General features: G+C 41.1%; 1 protein-coding gene across 1 annotated transcript in view; it reads right to left on the bottom strand.

The window, feature by feature from the left end:
* The window catches only part of LOC126175253 (juvenile hormone esterase-like), a 121860-nt gene extending 109251 nt beyond the window's left edge, over nt 1-12609 (bottom strand). Inside the window, exon 1 of the mRNA XM_049921895.1 lies at nt 12453-12609. Coding sequence (XP_049777852.1) covers nt 12453-12515 — 63 coding nt within the window. The 5' untranslated portion in view covers nt 12516-12609. The remainder of the gene's footprint in view (nt 1-12452) is intronic.
* Nucleotides 12610-27292: the final 14683 nt, after the last annotated feature.

The raw sequence follows: 27292 nt of genomic DNA, 5'->3' as shown, positions 1-27292 counted from the left end.
TTATATTTGTGGTTTCTGCCGAACCTAAATGCATAACTTATGACGAACATGTCCTAGTATAAAGGGTTTGCTATTTTCTAATTACTGTATAAAAATTTACAGAAAATAATATTTACTTTTTTTGTTTTTTTTTTTTAGGGTAGCCCATAGTACCATCACATTTTCATTTTTTCACAGTATGTCAGTTTTGTAAAGATGTTTTCCTATTAAAGTGGCATATTGATTTAAATTATAAAATATGTATTTGGCTTTTTTATAATATCATAAAGATTATTTTTTTAGGTTTTCCGCAAATTTCAGTAACGGTTTTGGAATTCATGGTTTAAAAATAAAGTGGTAGCCCATAATTCCACCTTCGCCTCTAATAAAATGAAAATGAAACGAGAACGGACGTTGAGTAACGAAAAGAAGTAAATTACGACAGTATTTCAATAAAATAAACAAAAGATAGCCTAATTTGTAGTGGGAAGGTGGTGAAGTGCGGTGATCGTCGCTAGAGGGCGCACTGTACATGTAGTTGGTGTTACTCATTCTTGGCTACAGTTCTTGTTGTACCATTCAAGGTAGCGGACATCGATACAGGGAGTGACGCACTGCCCCGTGTGACGTGTGTTCAGAAAGCTCTGTAGATGATGGCGCCACTGTTTATTTCTGCAAGCCATCGACGGTGCACGATAACACTCCTCACTTGGAATTCAAATGTCAGGAAATAAGTTCTTCAAAGAGTTCGAAATAAAAGTTTTGGTTGAAAACACTTTGCTCGTTACTTGCACGTCAATTTTGACTAGTGTTACATTTACATTTTATGACTTGTTGCAGTGCAGCAGAATGATAGGTACATTGTGTTTTTGTTACAGCTTCTGTCATTTGCTTTTAATCTCTTAATCTAGTGGGTAATAATGTACTTTCTTTTACTTTTTTTGTAGAGCCTGAAGATGGCTATTGCATATCCGAAACCGGTAATTTATTCAAAAAGCTGCTAGCCAAAGACAACATGTACGTGCAGTAATTTAGAGTTCCGTGAAGTATGCCTTCCTGCTTGCTAACTTCATCGCAGAAAATTTTGGTATGAGAAAAGGAAAAATGGCACTTTGCTTTCGAGTTAACTGCTGTTCTGTACGCAAATCTCGCTCACGAACACTTGCAATTTGTTAATTATTGTTATCAATTGCTACGAAAATATTCTAAAGCCAAGAACTGTGAGACTTTCACTAAATACTAAAAAATACAACAAAAGTAATTCTTGGTGTCCTTGTTTATGATTGCATAAAATATTTATGTCTTAAATACATTATGGGAGTGACAGTGATCAATGTGTTACAAATATTTACTATTAAAAACAGTCTTGATCAAAATTTATTTATTACGGTGACCGGTTTCGACCACTCCTGTGGTCATCTTCAGACCAATGAGTAAGACCCTCCTTCTGCTGGAGAATAACTACGATCAGTAGCGATTTTCCAGCAGAAGGAGGTCGATTATGTACCATAAATGTTCGATGGGAGTCATGTCGGGTGACTGTCCAGAATGTTCTTCAAACAAATTGCAAACAACTGTGTCCCGGTGTCATGGCTTATTGTCATCCATAAAAAGTCCATCGCTGAATGGCCTCAAAGGGACTCCAAGTAGCCGAACATAACCATTTCCAGTCAATGATCGATTCAGGAGGAACATAAGACACAGTCCAATTCATGTAAACACAGCCCACACCATTATGGATCCAACAGCAGCTTGCGCAGTGCCTTGTTGACAACTTGGCTCCATGGCTTCATGGGGACTGCTCCACACTCGAACCCTACCAACTGAAATTGGGACTCTTCTGACCAGGCCTCGGTTTTCCAGCCATCTAGGGTCCAAACGTCATGGTCATGAGCTCATGCTTTCAGCAAAGGCACTCGCATCCCATAGCCCGTTAACACCAAAGTTCGCCACACTGCCCTAACGAAGACGTTCGTCGTTACGTCCCACATCGGTTTCTGCTGTTACTTCATGCAGTGTTTCTTATCTATTAGCACTACAATTACATGCGTACGCCGCTGCTCTCGGTCGTTAAGTGAAGGCCGTCGGCCACTGTGTTGCCCGAGGTGAGAGGTAATGCCTGAAATTCGGCATTCTCTGTACACTCTTGACACTGTGGATCTCAGAATACTGACTTCCCTAACCATTCCCGAAACGGAATGTCCCATGCGTCTAGCTGCAACTACCATTCCGGGATCAAAGTCTTTTTATTTCCGCCGTGCGGTCACAATCACGTCGGAAGTATTTTCACATGAATCACCTAAGTACAAATGAAAGCTCCGCCAACGGCTCGACCATTTTTACCTTGTGCACGCGATACTAGCGCCATCTGTATATATGCAGTTCGCTAAACCATGACTTTTGTCACCTCAGTGTATAATTTTTTGGGCCTGTAGTGTACAAGCTCCTGCATAAAAATTCTGCCTGTCAGTGTTGTAATACCGTGCAATTTCCATTACTGCTGATGGTTCAGAGTTTAAGCATTCACTGTTTAGTGTGTACGAAGCAAGGAAAACGCGGACAGGGGTTGGGAGGAGGGGCAGCGCCGTCATTTGCTCTCACCTTGAAAGAAATTACAGTTATCTTCTGGATCCGAACTAACGTCCTGTATCGACGTACAGACATTTCTGTCAGTTGGGTATCGGTTGGAAGGAAGCCAAACCATAGAGTGGATACTGACTAGCAAGTGAGCCCACAGCCATTTGTCGTTAAATCTTGAAACTATTTCCCTGTACCACGCTATTCTTCATGCAGCTGAAAATGCCAGATGGCTCTGGGTTCTGTAAGCTTCTATTATCGGTTATCTTCAATTCAAGACGTTATCAGTCATTGCCAAATATGTGAATAATGAAAGTATGTACATGAACGTGCCTTCCTGATAGCGCAGTATTATGCACAACTCTCACAGAAACTGTACTCTCTCACTGAAGTGCCTTGTAAATAGTAGGTATCTGTTACAGAGTGGTAGCGTTAATATGTTTTGTGATTAACCTGAGTAACCTAAGGACATCACACACATCCATGCCCGAGGCAGGATTCGAACCTGCCACCGTTGTCGTCCTAAGCTTTCAGATTTTGTTATCTAAGTGATTTTTCGAAATTGAAAATTATATATATTACTCTGTTGTGATGGCATAAAAATTTGAAAAGTCCTTTCATGCATAGTTTTGAATGTTATTTTGTAAGGAACTGTACTTTGGTCCCCCCACCCCTTCCCTTTATACTTCCATGAAAGTAATACGTGTTGCGCTCCCCTCTCCAAAGTTTGGATTGTGGGTACTGTTGATACCTACACCTACCTTCAGAACTTCTCTTAAATATTTTGCATGTCGGTTGCTTCGCGACGTTCAGTGGACAGTGGCTTCTGAGCGAAACTATTTTCGTTATAGATCATTTTTCTATTATCTTAGGCGATGAAACCAACACTCTCGGTTTTGCATGGTATTGTTGCAAGACAATGAGGACTACACATATGTTTGTTGCGAAACATACATCAGACGTAGCACTTCCCATCTTTCCATGGTAAACAGAGAACCATTTCCCGTAGATGCACTAAAAACTCAACCTGATCACTATCCTATCAAGGGACTGATTTTTATTCCTTACGTCTATTACGCAATAAATGATTTAATAGCACGGATCGTACAATTAAACCGCTACAAACTCTTTTTAATGAAGCACGTGATTTTACCCCTGTTTAAATTCATATTTCCTTATAAACAGGTTAAGAAAATTATAGGATAAATCCGGGAGAGGCGCCGCCTACAGTATAGATCGCGCAGCCATCGTAGTTTCGGAAAATACCGTCGCAGTGTGCATCTATCGGCGCTGCAGTTGCTCGTGGCCACCAGGCCAGAATAAGTGTCCACATTTCGATCGAGTGAGTTTTCCATAAACTTTTTTTTTGGGGGGGGGGATAACCGAGGTAAGTCTACAAATATCCCTTCAAAATCTTTTCAGAGTCAAAAAAAAAAAAATGGTTCAGATGGCTCTGAGCACTATGGGACTTAACTTCTGAGGTCATCAGTCCCCTAGAACTTAGAACTACTTAAACCTAAGTAACCTAAGGACATCACACACATCCATGCCCGAGGCAGGATTCGAACCTGCGACCGTTGTCGTCCTAAGCTTTCAGATTTTGTTATCTAAGTGATTTTTCGAAATTGAAAATTATATATATTACTCTGTTGTGACGGCATAAAAATTTGAAAAGTCCTTTCATGCATTACCTTGTATAAAAGAACCCGTCATTTCTAAGTATGAAATCGATCTGAAGGATCACAAAATATTGTTCATGTAAGAATGAACTATTAGTTATTCTGTTGTTCGGAAACTAAATTTAACTACGAAATATTAAGCATAAGAGTGTGCCGAGAATACCAAATTTCAGGCATTATCTCTCACCACAGACAACGCAGTGGCCGAAGGCCTTCGCTTAACGACCGAGAGCATTTGCGTAGATGTGTCAGTGCTAACAAATTAGCAGTGTACATGGCTTTGCCGTTACCATAGTTATTCGAAGGAAAGTCAAAGTTTCATGTTATTTATCAGCCAGAAAAGTTATGTGTATCTTGAACAGCAGTAGCTTTGCTTTGCTGCAATGTGAAACGATCAGAGAACGTTGTTTCCATGTTTTCAGTAGAAACTCTGTGCTAAATGGTCTGTGCTAAATAGTCAAATATTTCCAAACGTTTGAATAGTTGTAGTAACACTAAGTTCTGTTGGACGTGTTTTAATTCTACTGCTGCCATCTTGGCTATCAGGGTCATGAATTAATAAGGTGCGGCGGGCGTCTCTCCCCTAGAGATTGGGATACATGCCGCAATAAAATCCGATATATCTGCCGCATAGTTTTTCCTTAGGGATATTTGCGAAAAAATCAAATAACAGTGTTAAATAAGTGAAAATATTTCTGTTTTGCTTGTATTTTCGTTCAAATGTCTCATGAAGATCAGTGCACAATATTATTCATTATTCCCAAATATATATATATATATATATATATTGGAAACTACCGATTGTTTAAAAGTAAAACAGACAAAAGAATTCTTAAAAACACTCCGCATCTGGGTGTTGCATTCGCAATTTTGCAAGACATTCTTGGCTCCGTAATCGAAGTAAATCCAGTAAACAACAGACTAATGACAATTTCCATGAAATGTGCAAATAAAATGTACTGTTTAATTAACGCACACATGCCTATCAACCAGGAGAATAAAACAAATCCAGAAAAAGTAAATAAGTCATGGGAAGTGTTAGAGAATACAGTCTCCAAAATTCCTCAAAATTATGTAAAGATTTTAATGGGTGATTTTAATGCACAGTTAGGGAAAGAGAGAAAATTTAGAAAAACGGTCGGTGAATTCCCTGCACATAAATGGACCAATCAAAATGGAAAGAGGCTGGTAGAATTTTGCAGAAATTTCAATCTCAAAATTATGTCAAGTCATTTTAAGAAAAAACCTTCAAAACAAAAGACATGGCGATCACCTAACAAGGACATAGGTGAATTCCAAATTGACCATATTGCAATCTCGTATCCATGTCACAAAGAAATTTTAAATGTTCAAGTTCGTAAAGGCGCCAATATTGACTCAGACCATTACTTAACCCGTGTGAAACTAAAGCTAAAACCCCAAAATTTCAACAAAAGGACACCATTAATCCCCAAATTTGACACCAGTAAAATCCAACCATCATTATTAGCAGACGAATTTGACAAAACAAGTGCACAAAATTGGGAACAACTCAAACACAAGATTATCAAAACAGCTCAAGATCAAATTCCTTTACGAAAACACAAGAAACATGCTTGGTGGAATGAAAACTGTGATCATGCAATCAAAGCCAGACAAGAGGCATTTAAAGCATGGAATAGCAACAAGATAGAAGACACATATGATACATTCCTGACAACTAGAAAAGACACTTCAAAACTAATTAGACAAACAAAAAGACAATATGAGAATAGTCAACTCTTAGAAATTGAAGAAGATTTTCAGAAATACAATACAAGAAATTTTTATAAAACTTTTAAAACCAAAATAAAGGGGTACCAACCCCAGAATCTTTGCTTCAAGAAGGAAAATGGACAGTTGGCTCTTAACAACCAAGAAAATTGCAAAGAACTTTCTAAATATTTTAAGAATCTTCTAAATTGCCCCGAGCCCACAGAAAGATCTCCACCAAAAATTCCACAACAATGCAATCCAGTTTCACTTGCACCAAATGAAGAGGAAATCATTAAAGAAATTCATAGGTTGAAAAACAACAAAGCATCTGGTGAAGATGGAATTGTTGCAGAACTTTTAAAGGCAGCTGGTCCAAAAACCGTTAAAGAAATTACTTCAATCATGCAAAACATTTGGCAAACTGAAAAAATTCCTGATGAATGGAAAACCGCCTTGATTCACCCACTTCATAAGAAGGGAGACAAAACTGATGTTAATAATTACAGAGGAATTTCTCTTCTTCCAGTCACATACAAAATCCTCTCTCAATGTCTTCTGAACCGAGCACAACAACAACTTGAATGGAAAATTGGCGAATATCAAGCAGGTTTCAGGCCAAATAGATCTTGCCCAGAACAGATTTTAGTCCTCAAACTAATTCTCAGACATCAAAAAATTTACAATAAAAAACTAGTTTGTACCTTTGTAGATTTTAGAAAGGCTTATGACTCTGTGGATCGTGAATCTCTTTTCCAAATTGTGAAAGAACAAGGCCTGGATCCTAAAACCACGGCAATTATCAGAGACACGCTAACTGGTACAAAATCAAAAGTAAAGTTCAGAGGAGAAATTTCAGAACCCTTTGAAATAAAAACAGGCGTGAGGCAAGGTGATGGACTCTCTCCGTTGCTATTTAACTGCGTTCTAGAAAAAGTAATACAAGAGTGGCGCGAACGAAAATTGGAGTTCAAAATTGACCAACCAGTGAAATTAGGACGAACAAATATTCGAATAGACTGTTTGGCCTTTGCAGACGACTTGGTTATTCTAACGCAGGACATCCAAATTGCTCAGAAGCAAATAGAAATTCTTAAAGAAACAGCAGAAAGAGTAGGTCTCCAAATCTCATTTGAAAAAACACAGTATATGACTAGCAACAAACTGGCACCCAAACTTTTGGAAACTAAGTATGGAAAAATCAAAAGAGTTTCGCAATTCAAATATTTAGGTGAAACAATCTCAGAGACTGGTCTAGAAAAAATTGGAAATGAAATTCGTTGTCAAAAGATGGAGACAGCTTTTAGACTTACAAAAGACATCTACAACAAAAAATGTCTCTCGAGGTACTCTAAATTGAGACATTACAACACGGTCATAAAACCAGAGTGCCTTTATGGGGCTGAAACGCTAATTTTAAACAGAAAAAAGGACATTCAAGAAATCCAAAAAAGAGAAAGAAAAGTAATCAGAAAAATTCTAGGACCAAAATATACTGAAGAAGGAACATACAGGCTAAGAGCAAATAGTGAAATTCAACAATACACCAGCATATATTCGGATATGAAAAAACGCAGATTAAAATTTTATGGGCATATTAAAAGAATGGATGCTACCAGACTAACTAAACAAGTAGTGGAATTCTACGAAAATCGAAGTAAAGCTAAATTTGAGACAATAAAATGGATTTCCTGCTATAAAAGAGGACATGAAAGAGGCAGATATAAAACAAGATGAAATTCAAGACAGAAAATTATTTAGGCAAAAAATTCATGACTGGGTAGTTGGTCAAGCTGAAAAACCAAAGAAAACTGGAACCACATGGTCTGATGAAAGGAAAAGAGCTCATTCCGAGAGAATGAAAACAATTTGGGCAGAGAGAAAGTCTAAAAGAAAATAACTGAATGCCCCGTGATTGTACTTCGCGTGGTCCAGTAGGGCCCAAACGTGAATAATATATATATATATATATATATATATATATATATATATATATATGTTTTTTAAAACAAACCTACGTTTTTTTTAAATCGAACCACGTTAGTTTTGTTAGCACATTTGAACATATAAACAAATACGTAATCAGTGCCGTTTGTTGCATTGTAAAATGTTAATTACATCCGGAGATATTGTAACCTAAGTTTGACGCTTGAAACCTCCGACGTTCAGTTGCGTGTTGTAACAAACACAGGCCACGGTCGGTGAACAGCATCTGCAGGGACATGTTTACGATGACGACCGTGTTTACGAGTGTGGCTGTAGTGCACTGTTGTGGTTTGGTCTAGCTGTCGCAGTGTCCGCATGTAGCGCTTGCTGCTATTGTTATTCTGCATTCGTCTCCGCATGCAGACCAACTGTAGTACACGGTGTTACCAGACGCCTGTGATACTGTAGTGTTGTAGGAACTGTGACCATGGTATATTCGAACTCTGAAAAGGCGGAGATGATACTCATCTATGGCGAGTGTCGACGAAATGTAGCTGAAGCCTGCAGGGTGTATGCAGAACGGTACCCGGACAGAGAGCATCCAACGTGCCGCACATTGCAAAACATCTTCCGCCAACTGTATGCAACAGGTATGGTCGTAGCACGCAAACGGGTCCGTAACAGGCCCGTCACAGGAGAAGCGGGTGCAGTTGGTGTGTTAGCTGCTGTTCCCATGAACCCACACATGAGTACACGGGACATTGCGAGAGCCGGTGGACTGAGTCAAAGTAGTGTCATGCGCATACTGCATCGTCACCGCTTTCACCCGTTTCATGTGTCGCTACATCAGCAATTACATGGTGATAGCTTTAATCATCGAGTGCAATTCTGTCAATGGGCATTAACAGAGAATGCGTTGCAGTTCTACCTGTTTACCGATGATGCGGGTATCACAAACCACAGGGCAGTGAATCTACGGAACATGCATTACTGGTCCGTGGACAATCCTCGCTGGCTCAGACAGGTAGAGCGACAGCGACCGTGGACTGTAAATGTATGGTGCGGAATTATTGGCGACCACCTCACTGGTCGTCACTTCATTGCAGGGGCCCAAACAGCTGCAACATACATCGCGTTTCTACAGATTGATCTGCCAACGTTGCTCGAAAATGTCCCACTGGAAACGCGTCGACGTATGTGGTATCAGCATGATGGTGCACCTGCACATTCCGCAATTAACACTAGGCTGACCCTTGACAGGATGTTCAACGGGCGTTTCATAGGATGTGGAGGACGCATAAATTGGCCAGCCCGTTCTCCTGATCTTACACCTCTGGACTTGGAGAGAATGTGTACCGTGATGTGCCTACAACCCCAGAGGATATGAAACAACATATTGTGGCAGCCTGCGGTGACATTACACCAGATGTACTGCGGCGTGTACGACATTCATTACGCAAGAGAGTGCAATTGTGTGCAGCAAATGATGGCCACCACATTGAACATCTATTGGCTTGACATGTCGGGACATACTCTATTCCACTCCGTAATTGAAAACGGATACCACGTGTGTACATTGTAGGGAAGCAGTCTACTCACGCCGTATAAAATTCACATCAGACTTTCCATTGTGTGCCAGCCAGTCCGCTGTAACTAGCTCTGACGTCATAAATGTTGCACAATACTTTAAAAATCAAGTAAATAACCTGAAACGTTTCTATCATGTCAGGAGTAATACTAAATCAATATGTGTTGGATATCAGTTCAATAACTTTAACCATTTTCGAAATTTGGATGTTTTTCTGTAAAAATCATTGGCGCAACAGAAAAGAGCTAGAAACTTAAAAATTTATATTTAGATTCCTTTTTCATAATAATTTAGTAGAAACAGTATTCTGGATCTCACAAATTAAAATTTTAGTTGAAATTCATGATTTTCTGGTTTTTGTCAAGAAATTAAGGAAGCAAGATAGATTAAATAGGCTAATAAATAAGGCTAGGATGTTTAAATTTAAGTAGAAGGGAGATCCGATATTCATAAAGATGTGAGAAGTTTCAACTGAATACTTATAAAAATATAGAGATAGCGTATCTCCAAAGGGCAAGTTCAGAGCTCATCTACTGCGTGTAGTGTAATTAAATTAATTCTCTCGCCTAAAATATTTGACTTAGCCACGTCAGACTTTTATTGTGATTACTTACCTGTGTGCTGATTGCACATTTAAGTTGAGAGCTTCATTGGCCATCAGCAAAGGGAGCAATGATTTATTCGATAACTTAAAGTGGTGCATTACTAGCCCAGCGGCTAGCCGGGAGAGCGGATTTGATCAGGCGTTCCCTTAGCCGTCTGCACCGCGGCTTTATATGTAAGAACACTGCGTGAGAAAAAAGACCCCAGTTCTCTCCAGACACTGATTAGCGCACCACCTGTGCCAGGAGTCGCGTCGCGTCGGTATCATTGCTATGAACAGCCTCGGATGCCGTAATAAGTTACTCGGAATACGCGTAACCATGAAATCGTTTTCGAGTGAAGTGTTAATTCTGGGATGACTTTAATGATCTATCTTCAGTTTCGTATGTCGTATTTTCACGTGCCGTCGCGGGACAGACATTCTACCATTATTTAGCGTGGCGTTTGATGAACATTATCATCAAATTATGGTGAGCATTCACTTAAACATTTAATTTGAACAGTTATAGTTGCATCAGCGCATTAGACTCTGAACTGCTCTGGTAGTTGGATTGTGTGGATTCTTTTTGGTCTGTGACTTTCAGTATATAGTGAACAGTTTAGAGAAAATGGTTTTTGATTATGATACCCAGACAATCTCCTAATTCCTCAGAGCTATAAGCTGTAGCTATAAATGTATTTCTCAGATGAAGTGGGCACTAGGAATTCTAATTACAGGCTTCACGTTTTGCTAATCACTTTCTGGTTGCCAATATTGTAGTTAGACAGCCAGTGTTGAGAACGGCAAACAACAGCATTAAATAAATAATAGGAACATTTATATAACAACAATTCCACCCGCCGCCCCACATATGGCTAATTGGCCAGTAAAAACAAAACATTTAATATACAACAATTCCACCCGTCGCCCCACATATGGTGCATCCGCCGGGAAATACAAAACAATATATATGCAATCAGTCCACCCGCCGCCCCACATATGGTGCATCAGCCGGGAAAAAACTGAGTAAAAGTGAAAGTGATGTTAAATATTCGGATTCGGGAGTGAAATGCGGCACGCAACATAGTAATAGAACAGTGATAGTGTTATGTGTGCATGTGGACGACGCAATTGGATTAACAACGCATCTGGATTGATGGAGCTAGCACTGAGTCTAGTGGTGCTGCAGGAATCGTGAGAAGCCAGTTTCGCCTCACCGCAGTTGTCCGCTGGAGCAACCGGAGCCACGTCCTGCAGTTGCGGGCCACGCAATCACATAGCAGCCGTCGAAGTGTCGTCTGCAGTTCAACGCGCCACGTCGCATTAGTAACCCTGGTACGCCGCGCCGGCAACGCCATACGTCGTGCAGAAGGAACTAAGTTAAGTGAAAAGCTGTTAAAAATTTCCTAACCTGCACTAAAAGACTGTCGGCGATGGAACCGCCAGAAGAAACTGAGGTTAAACTTAAATCAGAACCTATGTCTGTTGAGGGAACTGTAAATCCAGACAACATTACCTCATGGTAATGTACATGTGCGTCAGTGAAAAAGACCAAAAATAGGTGTTAGCACGTGGACGTAATGTGCTGTTCCAGTCTCTTCTGTACCTAAGGTCCATCACCGTTCCCTTTGGATCACTACCTAATTTGGTGCTCTCCGATACACACGATCGAACAGCGGAGGAGTGGTACTCAAGCGTCAAATTTAGGTTACAATATCTCCGGATGTAATTAACATTTTACAATGCAACAAACGGCACTGATTACGTATTTGATTATATGTTCAGATGTGCTAACAAAACTAACGAGGTTCCATTAAAAAAAACATAAGTTTGTGTAAAAAACGTACTTTCGTGCATTTTTTTATGGTTTGTATTAACCAATTACACTAGCCCCTCTCCTCACGTTCGGTCTGTGGTTTACGAAATATATCCAGCGGTAATGTTAGGTGACTCACTTGCCCAATTACGTAAAATTTATTCACGGAAAATTAACAAAATAAGTGTATGTATACAGGTTTTGTCTTAAAAAACACGGTAATTTCGCCTTTTTTTTAGGATGTGGCACATCACCCCTAGCATAAAGAATAGACTCTGCAATATAGAGATGTTTTCATGGTCAAATATTATGTTTAAATGTTTAATTGAAAAAAAAGTATTTATCCGGTAGACAACCGGTGTGTTTGGATGTACAAAAAAAAATCTTTCTAAAAGTTCGCCACGCGACTTCACATATGCGATTTTGAAAACGGGCGCCATCTCTCCCGGATTTACCCTATGGAAGGTCGTCGTTTGTGTTTGGATATTCGCATAACCATAAAATACACAGTGATATGGAAACGTTTTTGTATTTTTAGTTTAACCTCCTGTATAGAGAAGAATCATCTATTACCTTGGCATAGACAACGAGGTGAAGAAGTAGGACGGACCCAAGGCTGATGCAGCGGATACCCATAGTGAACTTGTTCCCGTCGAAACAGCAACACTGTTCTATTCTTCACAAGTCGAAAACTGCGATGCGACTGTGCTCATGAAAAGTCAGATGTTAGGTGAAGGCCAACGGAAGTTGTTAAGTACCCGTGATTGTTTCTGCTGTCGTTATAAAACGAATACTTCACTCAGGCCGTACTTGCGATTAGATAGCAGAATTATTTTTTTGATAGAAAACATGTACTCAAGTTATCCTTATGTGATAACTAGACATCTCAAGAGCAGAATCTATATCAAAGTACTTTCGAAAAGATGATTAATCACGCTACCTGATAGCCACTTAAAATTCGTTGAAACCTACATTACACACCAAGCAATTTGCTTCACTCTTCAGAATTGAAATTATAAAAGCAAAGGATAACAAGAATAATTTTTGGACATTTTCTGCTGTGTCTGACATACCTGAAGTAAATTTTTTTCCAAAAATTCGAACTTCGTCGCTTGTTTTGTTTCTTATCGGCTAATGAAGAAATGAAGACACTGTCTATAACGGACAGTCGAACGAGACAGTGTTTGTTATTTCAAAAGTAAACCCCTTAACGGTTAATATACATATATATATTTGAGACAAGATGATCAATGCCTTCTTGGAAAAATGGCTGTGGTTGCCTACAGAACCATGATTGTGCCCAGGTGTGCACCTCTTCATCCAGAGCAAACCGGCGCCTGCGAATGTGTTCCTCGATGGATCCAAAGATATGGAAATATCATGGGGAGAAATCGGAGACGTGTGGAGGCAACATGTTGGCAGGCATTATCCTACAACAGAATGATACCGTCTGCCAGTAGTCCTGGCCGTTTGGAAGTAGATGGCGCATTTAAGTTTTTGCAAAACGTCCACGTTCTGCCGTGAGTTAATAGTGGCACCATATTCCAGAAAGTCAATGACTGACGGCTTCATCCTGTTGCACATGTTGTCGAAGGTGTTTCGACTACGGTGCAAACGTTTCGCTGGAAGTCCTTACACATCCTCCAATCCTGCATACAGTCACGATCTCTCCCCACGTGATGTACATATTTTTGGAGTCCTGGAGAAAGACATCTGTGACCGTCGATTTCCTTCAGATGAAAAGCTGCACATCTGGCTACAATCATCTTACGCAGGAAACCGCAAACCTTCTTCCATGAACGTATTGACCGTCTTGTTTCACATTGGGATAAATGTATGACAGTTATGGCGATTGATTTTGAAATAGTAAACAGTTTACTTACTTTTTTCCAGCTGGCTCGTTTTCATCTGACAGTCCCTTACAGTTTTCTCTATTCTTTGCGTAAACTATGCTTTTAAATGATGTTCTCCGAACTGATAGATCATGGTGTTCATGGAAGAAACGAGAGTCCAGCAGAATCAATAGTTACTATTAAAAATATGGAACATTTACGAGATATGGTGAAAACGTACTTCCTAAGAATATGTTCATTTACTCTAAGCAGAGAGTTTGCTGCGATGTTTGTCATGCGAAAGGTTACACTGTGTTCTGGGCCGGATTCGTTACTGCATCCCTCCTGTCAATGGGTAGAGTGCTACTCAAGCGAAAGACTGCCCACGAAAGCCAAGGACCCGGAATCAAATCTTGGTTTAACACGCAATTTAACCTTTCGCATACATAGTGTTTGCTCTTCCGTAACGCTTGCTACGTTCGAAGTAAACTTACGAATGTTTGATTTTGTGAAATTATCAATTTTTTTGAAAGTGACTGAAAGTCATTATAGAGGGATAGTAATCGCCATGTAATTTCGGTTGACAGTAGCTTAAGCATAATGCATTTTGAGCCGGAAGGAAAAATTTTGGACATTCTCGAGGAACTAGAAAAATATGCCCATCGTCGTTTAGCCCCGAAAAGCATAACTAACGAACAGGTAACTATTTGCAGGCACTGTTTTTTCAATATTTTCAACGGTTTGTTAAAATCGAAAGGTAAAAACATGCTCTTTCTTTCTTTTATCCATGTATCACAATTGTATGATGTAGAAATGATTTAACGTCATAGGAGAAAATAGAATCTTATGAGACTTGCACTTCCCGTACTTCTAATAGTTTTAACTAGTTTCTTAGTAATTACTTTTAATGATTTGTACTAGTGCCTGTGTTCGCCTATTTGTTTGTATGAAAGGTACGACTTATTATACATTTTACGTAACTTTCTAGTTTGGTAAACAAACATTGCATACGATAGTATAACTGGTCACGTCTCCGCACGGACGTGTAATAGAACCTATACGTTTACGCCATCTGGAGTTAGCAAGCTCACCTGTGCAGAGCTGTAGCCACTACATTTAATTGTGTATAGGTAATGTATAAGTGAGGTTACAAGAGACACTCTATGATGCCATGTGTCTTCATGTTGTATTTATTAACATCTGACAACGGTTTTAAAGCTTTGTATTCACTTTGTTCTCAATAGTATGCACTCTTTAAGAAGTCTCTCTAATGTAACTTTGGCTCTTTTATGCATTGTTTCTTATTTAATTCGCTTGCGAGCTGTGAGTCCTTGTAACAAAAAAGGAAGTTTGTGATACTATACTTTTTTAGAAAATAATCTGAAGATGGACAGTGCTAAAAACAGGCTGTGGAAAAATAAAAAGGTTCCAGTACATCAAGTAACTATTATTCGCGGCCTACCAGCTGTTTTAAAATTTTTGATATCAAATTGATTTTGTCTAGTAGACTGACACTGTACAGATGTTTATACTCTGATTTCTATCGTGCAAACTGTAGGGCTTTTCGGAAAAACAGACTAGTCAGAAAACGCGTAAACTGAGTTTGTGCTGCCATCGTACAGTATGTATATAAATGCATCTGATCACGATATTGTGTGGGCTAAAAGAGCATTAGCTTCAACTAAATACTTAGGGATTACAATTACAAATAACCTAAATTGGAACGATTACATAGATAATACTGTGCGTAGAGCAAACCAAAGACTGCGATTCATTGGCAGAACACTTAGAAGATGCAACAAGTCTAGCAAAGAGACAACTTACACTACGCTTGTCCGCCCTATTCAGGAGTACTGCTGTGCGGTGTGGGATCCGCAACATGTGGGACTGACGGATGACATCAAAAAAGTACAAAGAAGGGCAGCTTGTTTTGTATTATCGCGAAATAGGGGAGATAGTGTCACAGACATGATACGTGAATTGGAGTAGCAATCATTAAAACAAAGGCGTTTTTCGTTGCGACGGGATCTTCTCATGAAATTTCAATCACCAGTTTTCTCCTCCGATTGCGAAAACATTCTGCTGGCATCCACCTACATAGGGAGAAATGATCATCATGATAAGAGAAATCAGGGCTCGCATGGAAAAATTTAATTGCTCGTTTTTCCCGCGTGCCGTTCGAGAGTGGGGCGGTAGAGAGACAGCTTGAAGGTGGTTCATTGAACCCTCTGCCAGGCACTTTATTGTGAATAGCAAAGTAATCACGTAGATGTAGATGTAGACACAAAACGAGGATTGTAGTATAGGCGGCTCTGGAAAAACAGTATAGGTCCAACTTGATTCCGGGAAAAACAGCACTAGTCAAGGACAACTGCTTCTATTGCCTGAAACAGCGGCGCATAGTGCTGCAATACAGTGGCAGGCCCTGAAACTAATTTTGTCAACACAGACGTTGTGTTTTCCGTAAAGATGTCCTAACCTTCAAGGTTACATTGCTAGAGCGTATAATCATGAACGCAGATGGGGAATGCTGTCTTTTTATTCCAGGCAACTCTGGAATCATCCTTTTGGAGTACGCTCCCTAGCTGATGACCCAGTTACTGTGTTTACTTACCATGAAACCGACAGGAAAAAGGGAGCCAATGATGATGTTACATCAACGCTATTTACCTAAGACATCTGAATTACGATTCTGAACATATAGCTCTAATAAGCGATGGTGCATCTGGAAAGAACAAAAAACATATAATGGTGTATCTCTTGTACTTTCTAGCACATGCCTTGAAAATGTTTCGTACCATAAAGTACTTATTTTCAATGCTGGGACACATCTACCACCCAAATGCTCAAGACTTTGTCTTATAGAAAAAAAACTGAATGGAGCAGAAACTCCTAAGATTCGATGGAAGTAGTACCAAGATCACGACAAAATGCATCGCCATTTAACGCAATATAACGATTTCATTGAATTCAGAGCAACTTTGGTCCCATACTTTCTGAATCGTCACAAACCTCCAATGAAAATTAAAACAGTGAGCATGTTCAAGATAGAGCAGAGACGTCCAGCTGTAAAACTTAGGGACATATTCAGGTCCGTGGAGGACTGCCGTCATTCGCAATAGCGTTCCATTTTCACAGGAAATTGAACCACAACCAGCATACAGTGCAAGGTTACCAATACCACCAGCCAAGACTGCGGACCTGCAAAACTTGGTGCAATATTTGAGCAAGCACGACAACAGAGCATGTTATAACAAACTCTGAATGGCACCTGAAGGCAACAATGAAGAAGCTGACATTGACTGTGATAACAATATCAGTAGGTGTGATCAATGAGCAGTTGAAAGCAGCTGTTCTGCGAATGCAAACTGCGTGTATTGCAGGTTTATTTAGCCGAAATGGTATTAAAGACTCCTTGATTAAGAGTGTGCAATTTAATTGTGTCACACTGGGTTACATACACATGAGAGCCAAGGAAATTGGTACACCTGCCTAATATTGTGTAGGGCCCCCACGAGCACGCAGAAGTGCCGCAACACGACGTGGCAAGGACTCGACAAATGACTGAAGTAGTGCTGGAGGGAACTGTTACCATGACTCCTGCAGGGCTGTCCGTAAGTCCGTAAGAGTACGAGGGGGTGGAGACCTCTTCTGAACAGCACGTTGCAAGGCATCCCGGAAATGTTCTGTAATGTTCATGTCTGGGGAGTTTGGTGTCCAGCGGAAACGTTTAAACTCTGAAGAGTGTTCCTGGAGCCACTCTGTAGCAATTCTGGACGTGTGAGGTGTCTTATTGTCCTGCTGGAATTGCTCAAATCTGTCGGAATATACAATGGACCTGAATGGATGCAAGTAATCAGACAGGATGCTTACGTACGTGTCACCTGTAAGAGTCGTATCTAGACGTATCAGGGGTCCCATATCACTCCAACTTGTAACCTCCCCACACGTAAAATTAATCACCACAACCTCTCAACAGAAAATGTGAACATAAATAATTCGCATGACCTCAGAACAAAACTGGTTCCCATTTAATGTACCCACAAAATTCTTTTCTCAGTTAATGTAAGCACGAAACAGAAAAATTCTTAGCCTCATAATAAAAAAATAAATTCAGTAACCTGGTAAAATTTGGACGACAGCAGTGCTGCGTCGTGGCCCTGTAAGATCATTCTGAATAAAAAGCAAAAATTCTTTCCTCTATAAAACGGCGAATGTATCTGCTCTTACTTAGCATTTTTTTTGACACAGCTCTGTGCAATGCTGGCTTATACATTTGTGATTTGTGAAAGGAAGCAACTGATTTTTAAAATTGAAATGAATGCTTTTAAAAAAAATTACTTTATATTGCAAAAATTATTATTAGGACATTTTTTAAAAAACATTTGGATGACAGTTCAAATACATCACTAGATATGCGCGACGCTGCTTCTTTACCTTATACAACAAAACTGCATCTCCAGATTCCCGACCAGAGAAGACTGCAGACAAGCGCAGACCACCTCAGACAAGCGACTAGCAACAAGTAACTGCTACAGTTACACAGTTCGTACTGCAGTCAACACTGCTCTCTGGTCAGCGATTCTATATCGCAGACAGCGCATACCTCTTACAAACTCCACAAGCCCCATTCAATTCCAGAACCTCCATCAGCTTGAATAGTCCCCGGCGGACATGCAGGGTCCATGGATTCATGAGTTTGTCTCTGTACCCGTACACTCCATCCGCTTGATACAATTTGAAACGAGACTCGTTCGACCAGGCAGCATGTTTCCAGTCATCCACAGTCCAATGTCGGTGTTGACCTGCCCAGGCGAAGCGTAAAGCTTTGTGTCATGCAGCCATCAAAGGTACACGTCTGATTTCGGGTCTGAAAGCCCATATCAAAGATGTTTTGTTGGATGGTTCGCACGCTGACACTTGCTGATGGCCCAGCATTGAAATCTGCAGCAATTTGCGGAGGGGTTGCATTTCTGTCACTTAGAAAGATACTGTTCAGTCGTCGCTGGTCCCGTTCTTACAGGACTTTTTTCCGGCCGTAGCGATGTCGGAGATTTGATGTTTTACCGGATTCCTGATATTCACGGTACACTCCTGAAATGGTCGTACCGGAAAATCCCCACTTCATCGCTATCTTGGAGATGCTGTGTCCCATCTCTCGTGCGCTGACTGTAACACCACGTTCAGACTCACTTATATCTTGATAACCTGCTACTGTAGCAGCAGTAACCGATCTAAAGACTGCGCCGTACACTTGTTGTCGTAGATAGGCGTTGCCGACCGCAGCGCCGTATTCTGCCTGTTTACATATCTCTGTAATTGAATGAGTTTGCCTATACCAGTTTCTTTGGAGCTTCAGTGCGTAATAAGCACTCTAAATGTAATATCATTTTCTTATGTTTTTGTTATTGTTATGAATGCATCGTAGCAAAAAAAAGTGTTTATATTAACTGAATTTTTGTTCTCAAGTGTGAAATATAACACTTTATGTATTTGCAAATGCATATTTCATTTATTACTGTGTAAACATATATCTATGCAATACCAAATTCCATATATATAGGCGCATTATGACGGTGGGCAGTTTCGTCTCATTTCTCAACAACTTGATTTTTGGAGTAATGCTGTTTTTCCGAGAAGCCCTTCAATTGTTTATAGACTACAAGGAGCGGCAGGGAAACGTGTCGAATCGTACGATATCTAAATGGAAACTTGTTAAATTACATTCATGCTCGTGCACGTAGTAATACATGTAGGTAAGTGCCACCAACATAGAATATACTATGCTGAAATCAAACTGGATTCTTCAGTGAATCGAATATAGTAATTGTAAACATTTCTATCTTAACGCATTGTTGCAGCACGTAAACCTGAAGTTTTGTTAGAGATTTCGAAACGTGACGTCTATACGGAATTGAGGAAAGAAATTTTTTTGTGACTAAGGGGTTTCGTATCGTAAGGGAAACTGCTGACGAGTCGCCAAATTCAGGTCGATTGTAAACCAGCATGCCCATAAAGAACGTGAAACAAGTATCACTGATGGTGACAAAACAGCGGTGACTTTCTATGGTGACTGTCTATTAGATGAGATCAAAGTGAATTGATGGTTAGTGAGGGCGGTGCTAATGCCATCATTCACAAAGATCTGCATAGTGGGAAAACGATGTTGACGATTTTTATCGAAAAGTTTAACGAAGAGTAGAAGGCAACAGGGATGAAAATGTCAGGAAATTTAATGGATGGGTGCGATTAATAGGCATTTATTCTGTAATCCTTCACCATAAGGGCGCACTGGAGCCACTAGTTCGATCCAGAATCCACTCGACAATGAACAGTATTTTTCACAGGTAGTCAGACACTCGTTTTGGTAAACAGCAACATGATCCACAGGGAACCACACAAAAAATTTAGAAACGTCGGTATTTAAAGCTGGGATTTGTGTCCACTTCTTGCAGGCAAAGTGCTATTAAACTGTTAGTTTAGGAACTAGTGGTTTAATATTTGTCAGCGAGAGAATCCATACTTTGGCGAGATTTTTCCACAGTTTGTTTTAGTGTGGAGCATATTTAGTACACCCCAATCTGATGTAGCTTAGATGTCGTCATCTACTGGATGTTCGCTAAATGTACAGAGTTTATCATTCTGGTCCTATGGAGATCCGCAGGGAAACATGCACATCCTAACCTTATTAGAATAACTGACGTCATATGTCTCCTCGGAAGATTCTTCTGGCTGTACCACGATTTTCAGGATATGGTGCGCTAGACTGAAGCGTGTGTGAATCTCTTTTTCCTGATGCGATATTTGTTCATATTGTAGTTATGCTTCATTTCTTGAAACATGGAGAAGTCTGCATATGGAAGCTGTATAAATAACGTTTCCTTTCCTCGGTGCTGCCTTTTATCAGGCCTCCTACAACTTCATTGTGCCTAATACCTGTGCGCCTCTTGATTTTATTTCCCTTCGTGGCTTTCATTACTAATTCGACCGCATCGTAAATACAGCTGTTATCAGATTTCCGCTTCCGATGTTTTAACTGATCTAAACACTTCTAGGTTCGCGAAGAATGAAGGCTACTTTCCATTTTTTGGCTACAAACACAATTCTTTTTACACTTACTTCTGTAGTATAAAAAGCTCCGACGTAGGTCCATCAAATATGCGACCAATTCACGTGTTTTGAATCTGTTAGTTGACCTACGCTGACTAGTAGACAGAAGATATCAGGTTCACAGACTGTTGTTGAATAACCTTTTCTTAACGCTGATAACATTCGGTGGTTCCGTATCAAACAAATGTGAATGGTGTTCATTTGCTTGCTTCCGGGTACTCTTTTTCTGCCAACCACTGAACTTTGGGCATGAGAAGTGATCACTTAGTGCAGGTCTTTGAAGCAGAAACTTTTTAGCTAGTAAAATGGTTCAAATGGCTCTGAGCACTATGGGACTTAACTTCTGAGGTCATCAGTCCCCTAGAACTTAGAACTACTTAAACCTAACTAACCTAAAGACATTACACACATCCATGCCCGAGGCAGGATTCGAACCTACGACCGTAGCGGTCGCGCGGCTCCAGACTGTAGCGCCTAGAACCGCTTGGCTACTCCGGCCGGCTTTTAGCTAGTAGTTCTCCGCGGATGTCAAGATGCATTTCTTTGACTTTTATTCTGAGGGATTATTTGATGACAGCGCCATTGGTCCCTGGTACTGCTCCATCGCCATCATCGAAGTAAATTTAGTTTCTGTAGCCTATGTTGAGGGGCGTTTTGGATGCTGCTCCGAGAAAGCCAACCCCAGGCTTGCTGTGGCCCTGGACGTAGGAGAGATCAATACAATGAGGACTGCGACGGGAATCTGACAATCCGAGAGCTCAACAGCACACGTGTTTTTGCAGATATCGGAGAAACTAAACAGAACTCCCAATCATGCAGGCCTATGCTTTTAGGGAGAAACGTTTTTGGCGAGTGCTAATTGGTAAAGAAGTATGTAGGGCAACGGGAACAGATTTGCTGCCAAGTAATTCGATTAGATAGATGAAGAATCAGAACTGGCAAACCTTTAGGATGGACTTTGTAAACCCTCCATTACCTGCTTCTTTGAATGACTGAAGTGTTCACTCATGTTTTACAGCAAATGGAAGAGTGAACATCAGATACGCAGACTGTTACGAAATCAAAAAGTCACTCATATTCAACACTGCTTATTCTTTCAGTTGTAGCCGTTGTTGAGCCCTGGCGGTTTCCTTCTTTCAAACGTCCCGCCGTGCGCACCAGAGAACTAGCCATTCTTCGCCACAGAGAGCACTTTGCAACTAGGGGGCGCGGGTATGACGCTGCGATCGACCGGGTGGTTGCTGTCAATGGCAGTGTGGTTTGCGCCGTCAGTCAAGTCGGGCTCAGCTCGGTTGGGAGTGGTGAGCTGAGTTGGGCCGGGGTTTCGTCACTTTGGGCGTTAGTATTTGGTACGAGTCCTGTCGATACGGCAGTTGTCCGACGTTATTCCCAGGTGCGCATTATAGTATGCGATCTTGGCCCTGTCTGTTCCTTGAGCGCCAAAATTTATTTCATTTGTACGTTCAAGTTATTTTCCTCCCATTTCCCGATTCAGTTTGTGTGAACTTATTTTCGGAGAGACTCGTGTTTTGGAGACTCTGATTTGTTAGGTGCTTTGGCCTTTGGATTATGGGATTACCGTGCTGTCCGTCGGCTCCGAGAGCTTGGAGCCGATTAAGCATATTAGACGGGCTGCCAGGAGAAGGTGATATTGGTAGTGTCTGGGTTTGTTTCCTATCCCGGTATCTTGTCTCTCGATGCTGAGCAGAATCAATGGGCGGAAATGCCTGAATAGTGGTTCTAGTGATCGTATTGTTGGATTTTATACTCAGTAGTAAATCCGACAGGGTAAAAACAGTTAAAATTGTATAAATGACAGGTGACTCCTTGTGCGGAGAACTGTCGACTTTTGCGGAGGTGGTACCTGCTAAGGGATTTCTTTCCTGACTGCACACTCGATTGCGGCAGATTGTGAAAGGGACTAGTGGTGCCGCAACTTACAGTCATGCTCATAGATTAAGGATAATGCTGATACATGGTGAAACAACGCTCTGGTGGGCGGTTTTCGCGTTTAAATCACCTAGGGTATGATCATGCTATGCATTTGACCTGCGTTCGCCGCACAGTGGCGCTGGCAGCAGTCCACATACGCAGAGGTGTGTTCGTGCATGTCAGAGTACGGTGCAACGAGGAAGTGTGCAGACGTTTTCAGACGTGCTAATGGTGACTGTGTGTTGAAAATGGCACAAAGAACACATATTGATGACGTTATGAGAGGTAGAATACTAGGGCGACTGGAGGCTGGTCAAACACAGCAGGTCGTAGCACGGGCCCTCTGTGTGCCACAAAGTGTGATCTCAAGAATATGACAACGATTCCAACAGACACGAAACGTGTCCAGGCGCTACAGTAAGAGACGTCCACAGTGTACACCACAAGAAGACCGATATCTCACCATCAGTGCCTGAAGACGGCCACGGAGCACTGCAGGTAGCCTTGCTTGGGACCTTACCACAGCCACTGGAACAATTGTCTCCAGACACACAGTCTACAGACGACTGAACAGACCTGCAAGATGCATTCCACTGATCCCTGGTCACAGGAGAGCCCGTAAAGCCTGGTATCAAGAACACAGTACATGGTCATTGGAACAGTGGTCGCAGATTATGTTCACGGACGAGTCCAGGTATAGTCTGAACAGTGATTCATGCCGGATGTTCACCTGGCGTGAACCAGGAACCAGATACCAACCCCTTAATGTCCTTGAAAGGGGCCTATATGGAGGTCGTGGTTTGATGGTGTGGGGTGGGATTGAGATTGGTGCACGTACACCCCTGCATGTCTTTGACAGAGGAACTGTAACAGGTCAGGTGTATCGGGACGCCATTTTGTACCAGTATGTCCAACTTTTCAGGGGTGCAGTGTGTCCCACCTTCCTCCTGATGGATGATAACGCACAGTCCCACCGAGCTGCCATCGTGGAGTACCTTGAAACAGAAGGTATCAGGCGAATGGAGTGGCCTGCCTGTTCTCCAGACCTAAAACCCATCGAGCACGTCTGGGATGCTCTCGGTCGACGTATCGCTGCACGTCTTCAAACCCCTAGGATACTTCAGGAGCTCCCACAGGCACTGGTGCAAGAATAGGAGGTTATACCGCAGCAGCTGCTCGACCACCTGATCCAGAGCATGCCAACCCGTTGTGCGGCCTGTGTATGTGTGCATGGTGATCATACCCCATATTGATGTCGGGGTGCATACGCAGAAAACAGTGGCGTTTGTAGCACATGTGTTTTGGGACGGTTTTCTCAACTTATCACCAATACCGTGGACTGTGTAGTGTGTGTTCCCTATGTGCCTATGCTATTAGCGGCAGTTTTATGTAGTGCCACATTGTGTGGCACCACATTCTGCAATTATCCTTAATTTATGAGCATGAGTGTAGATGCTCCCTTAATTTGTTCTCGTCTTATGGCTTTTGTGACACACGCAGAAGACATCTGTTGGCCCCATAGTCCTCTTGTGGACCAGCCGCCTGCGTGCATTGGCTGCCGACATCGTCCTTGCCAGCGTGCCGCCTCCTGCATCACCTCACGCTGCAGAGGATTGAGTTACATAATCTTGTTACGGGCTTCTTCCATAATAATTCTAATATTTTTTATTTACCTTTATTTAACGAGATATTATCCTATTTCGTGTTTTAATTAATGTGAGTTTCATACTGTTCTGTTAATGTTTTGTAGGGCCGTGGACGATCGTTGCAGAGGTTGTTAAATTTCCTGCAATTTTATTATCTAGCGCTGCCCAGGTTTAAATATTTGAAGAGCCTTGATTGACCGTTTCTTAACTTGTTATTTTCTTTTAAAGTTTTGTAATTGGGCACTGGCCAAGTTTTCTTAATTAAAGGGGCTTTCAGATGTAGTGGCAATATGTTAGTGGGATGCGTTTATAAATAATTGTCCTTCTTATCCATCATGTCCTTGGTTTCGTATTACTCGGGATTCCATTTGTAGATCTGAGTTTTGGGATAAGATTCTAGAAGACCAGCTAGTCATCTTTATCAGAATAATTACGCCGCATGTTACCGCTGATAATTTTTTCCCTGAATTTGTAAACTCAAAATTAGAGTAAACGTCGTTATTTATTGTCCAAGCCCACATTGTTGAAGAATTTTTTTGGGTTTAGTCTATTTTAAATTTATTTAGCGGCAACAACCGTTGGGTATGTTCAAAACGTTTGCCTAATGTTAAATTGGATGTTTGCACATTGCAATTTTTTATAATGTTTTACAAATGGTGAATGATTTTATCCGAACCCCAGTCCGGTCCTTCCACGTAATTTATCCTGAGCACCTGGGCGGCATTTGAATGATACTCCATCAGCCTCTCTCTCAACCCAACATCAGTTATATCGCTTAGCTACTTAAGCAGGATTTTTTCAACTTCCTTATAGTGGCTGTTGCTACTGTTGGTACGGCTGTAATTGTTGCTAGTGCTGTTACTACTGTTAGGGTTGCAGGTTGAATTGCCCCCTCTGTTTATTGATTGGATAGCCACTGAATTGCTATTTATTTATTTAATGGGATAATAATAATTATTAAAAGGTTGCAATTTTAGTTAAGTACCGCTTTTACTCTTTCGATTGTTGCGAGTCAGCGATAGTGCAATGCTGCTAGCTTGGGAGAAGACACATTTTGTAAGAATTATTTGGTCCAGGAAACACTTTTGCGATCACGGTTGCGATTTAGACAGTATTCGTGTAATTGTACTGATTAAAAGTTATCGTTTCCGTAAGACGCAGGTTCGATTAAAGCTGTGTGCACTTTTGCGCGTATGATGAAAATATTCGTAACACGTCGCGTAACAAAAAGAAACATGCGAATCACAACCGTGGTCAAACGAAGAAAATATATGATAACATAAATGTTCTTCGCTGTTATTCGGGACAGGCTCAGATTAGACCTTGCAATTTTTAGTTATAGGAAATGACAAGACGTTACACTTGGGAGATATTTGTTTTGAATAAATTGTATTTACCTTCTCTCTCTCTCCTTTTTACAGCCTACCTTCACATCGATTAAGGAACTTTTCCTTCTCTACCGACCAGTACGAGAACAAAATTCAGACTCAACAAAATGTCTTACATCGAATTATTACCTGCTTAACCCTTAACAATCATATATAGTTTCGTAGTACAAACAATGCTAATTTACTCCGTTTACTAGAAAGTCTTTGATGCACTGAGCACAAAGAAGGAAAAAAATAAAATTATAATTACATTTTAATATCATGAATACTTCTTTAAATCATGAAAATAAGGTTTGACATCGTCGTAATATTAATTTTCATCGTTGTAGCACTACATTGCCCCCTTTGGATGTACAGTCACACTTGTTTGACTAGACATCCAAGCAGGCATATTTTCCTTGTCTGTTCTGTTTAAAGTTCACTGTGTTCTTTCACTTGGAAGCATGTGCTTTGTTTACTTTTAAGTCTCCGGGATTTTGAGTTACGCTCCCCCATTTGGGCAAAGGCCAATGGGAAAAACCCCGGAAAAAAATCACGGCGGAGCGTGCACATCTTCCATACCCTCTTTTTTTTAATTTTCAACATTGGAATATTCACTTCGTATGACATTTAATAATGGTACAATTTCGTGATAGTGCTGCTGGTGACGACGGCTGGCGACTTGGTATACTGCAACACCGATGTCTCGCCCCATCAGGTAAGTCTGCGATGGACTGCGATGACGTGGCAGGGTGCGGCAAGGGATGACGGATGATGTCGCTGCAGTATGCTGCCCTCACCGACACGTGTGCTCAGCATCCCAGCATACAGTCACATGAAATTCAAACAGCAGTATCAGTTCCTTAAATTAACATCTAAATTACATCATATTTCACGTACTCTTTCACTCAACAAGAAGAATGTGTTTTTTTTTTTTTTTTTTTTTTGTGAGGTGTTCGAGTGGTTCATGGTGTGAGTTCCTGTAGTCATGTCCTAGTTCATGAACCACGGGCAACGTATGAGTGGCCAAGTAAGTGGTCCCGACAGTCGGGATACCAGTTACTTTGGAATAAGGCTGGGCATCTCGGACATATTCTGAGTCGTGGTCACCTTTGTGCTCATACGGCAAAGACTGCCAAATCCACCGGTTAGTCCCTCAGCCGTTAGGGGTAAAATCCGATGGGACTCGGGGCAAGTAAGGCTAGCAACCTGCTTCCCTGGTACTTTAAATTTGATGCTGGCAACAATCAGAGCAAAATGCCTCGGACCTTTGGAGGTGACGGAGTCCCACCTCTAACTGACAAACCAGGGACTCCTAAGATACGACTTGGCAAACAAATGGTAATGATATGGGGAGCTATTAATATCAATGGGGGCTACTCTGGGAAGAAGGTAGAGCTGGCAGAGGCTGCAAGTAAGATGGGGCTGGACGTTTTAGCTGTTAGTGACATTCGGGTAAGGGGTCAGAAAGAAGAGGAAGTGGGAGAATACAAGGTCTACCTGTCAGGAGTCAAAGCAGGAATAGC

This window comes from Schistocerca cancellata, chromosome 3 (genome assembly GCF_023864275.1).
Source record: "Schistocerca cancellata isolate TAMUIC-IGC-003103 chromosome 3, iqSchCanc2.1, whole genome shotgun sequence".
NCBI lineage: Eukaryota > Metazoa > Arthropoda > Insecta > Orthoptera > Acrididae > Schistocerca > Schistocerca cancellata.
The sequence above is the reverse complement of the archived record's forward strand: the minus strand, read 5'-3'. Positions and strand labels throughout refer to the sequence as shown.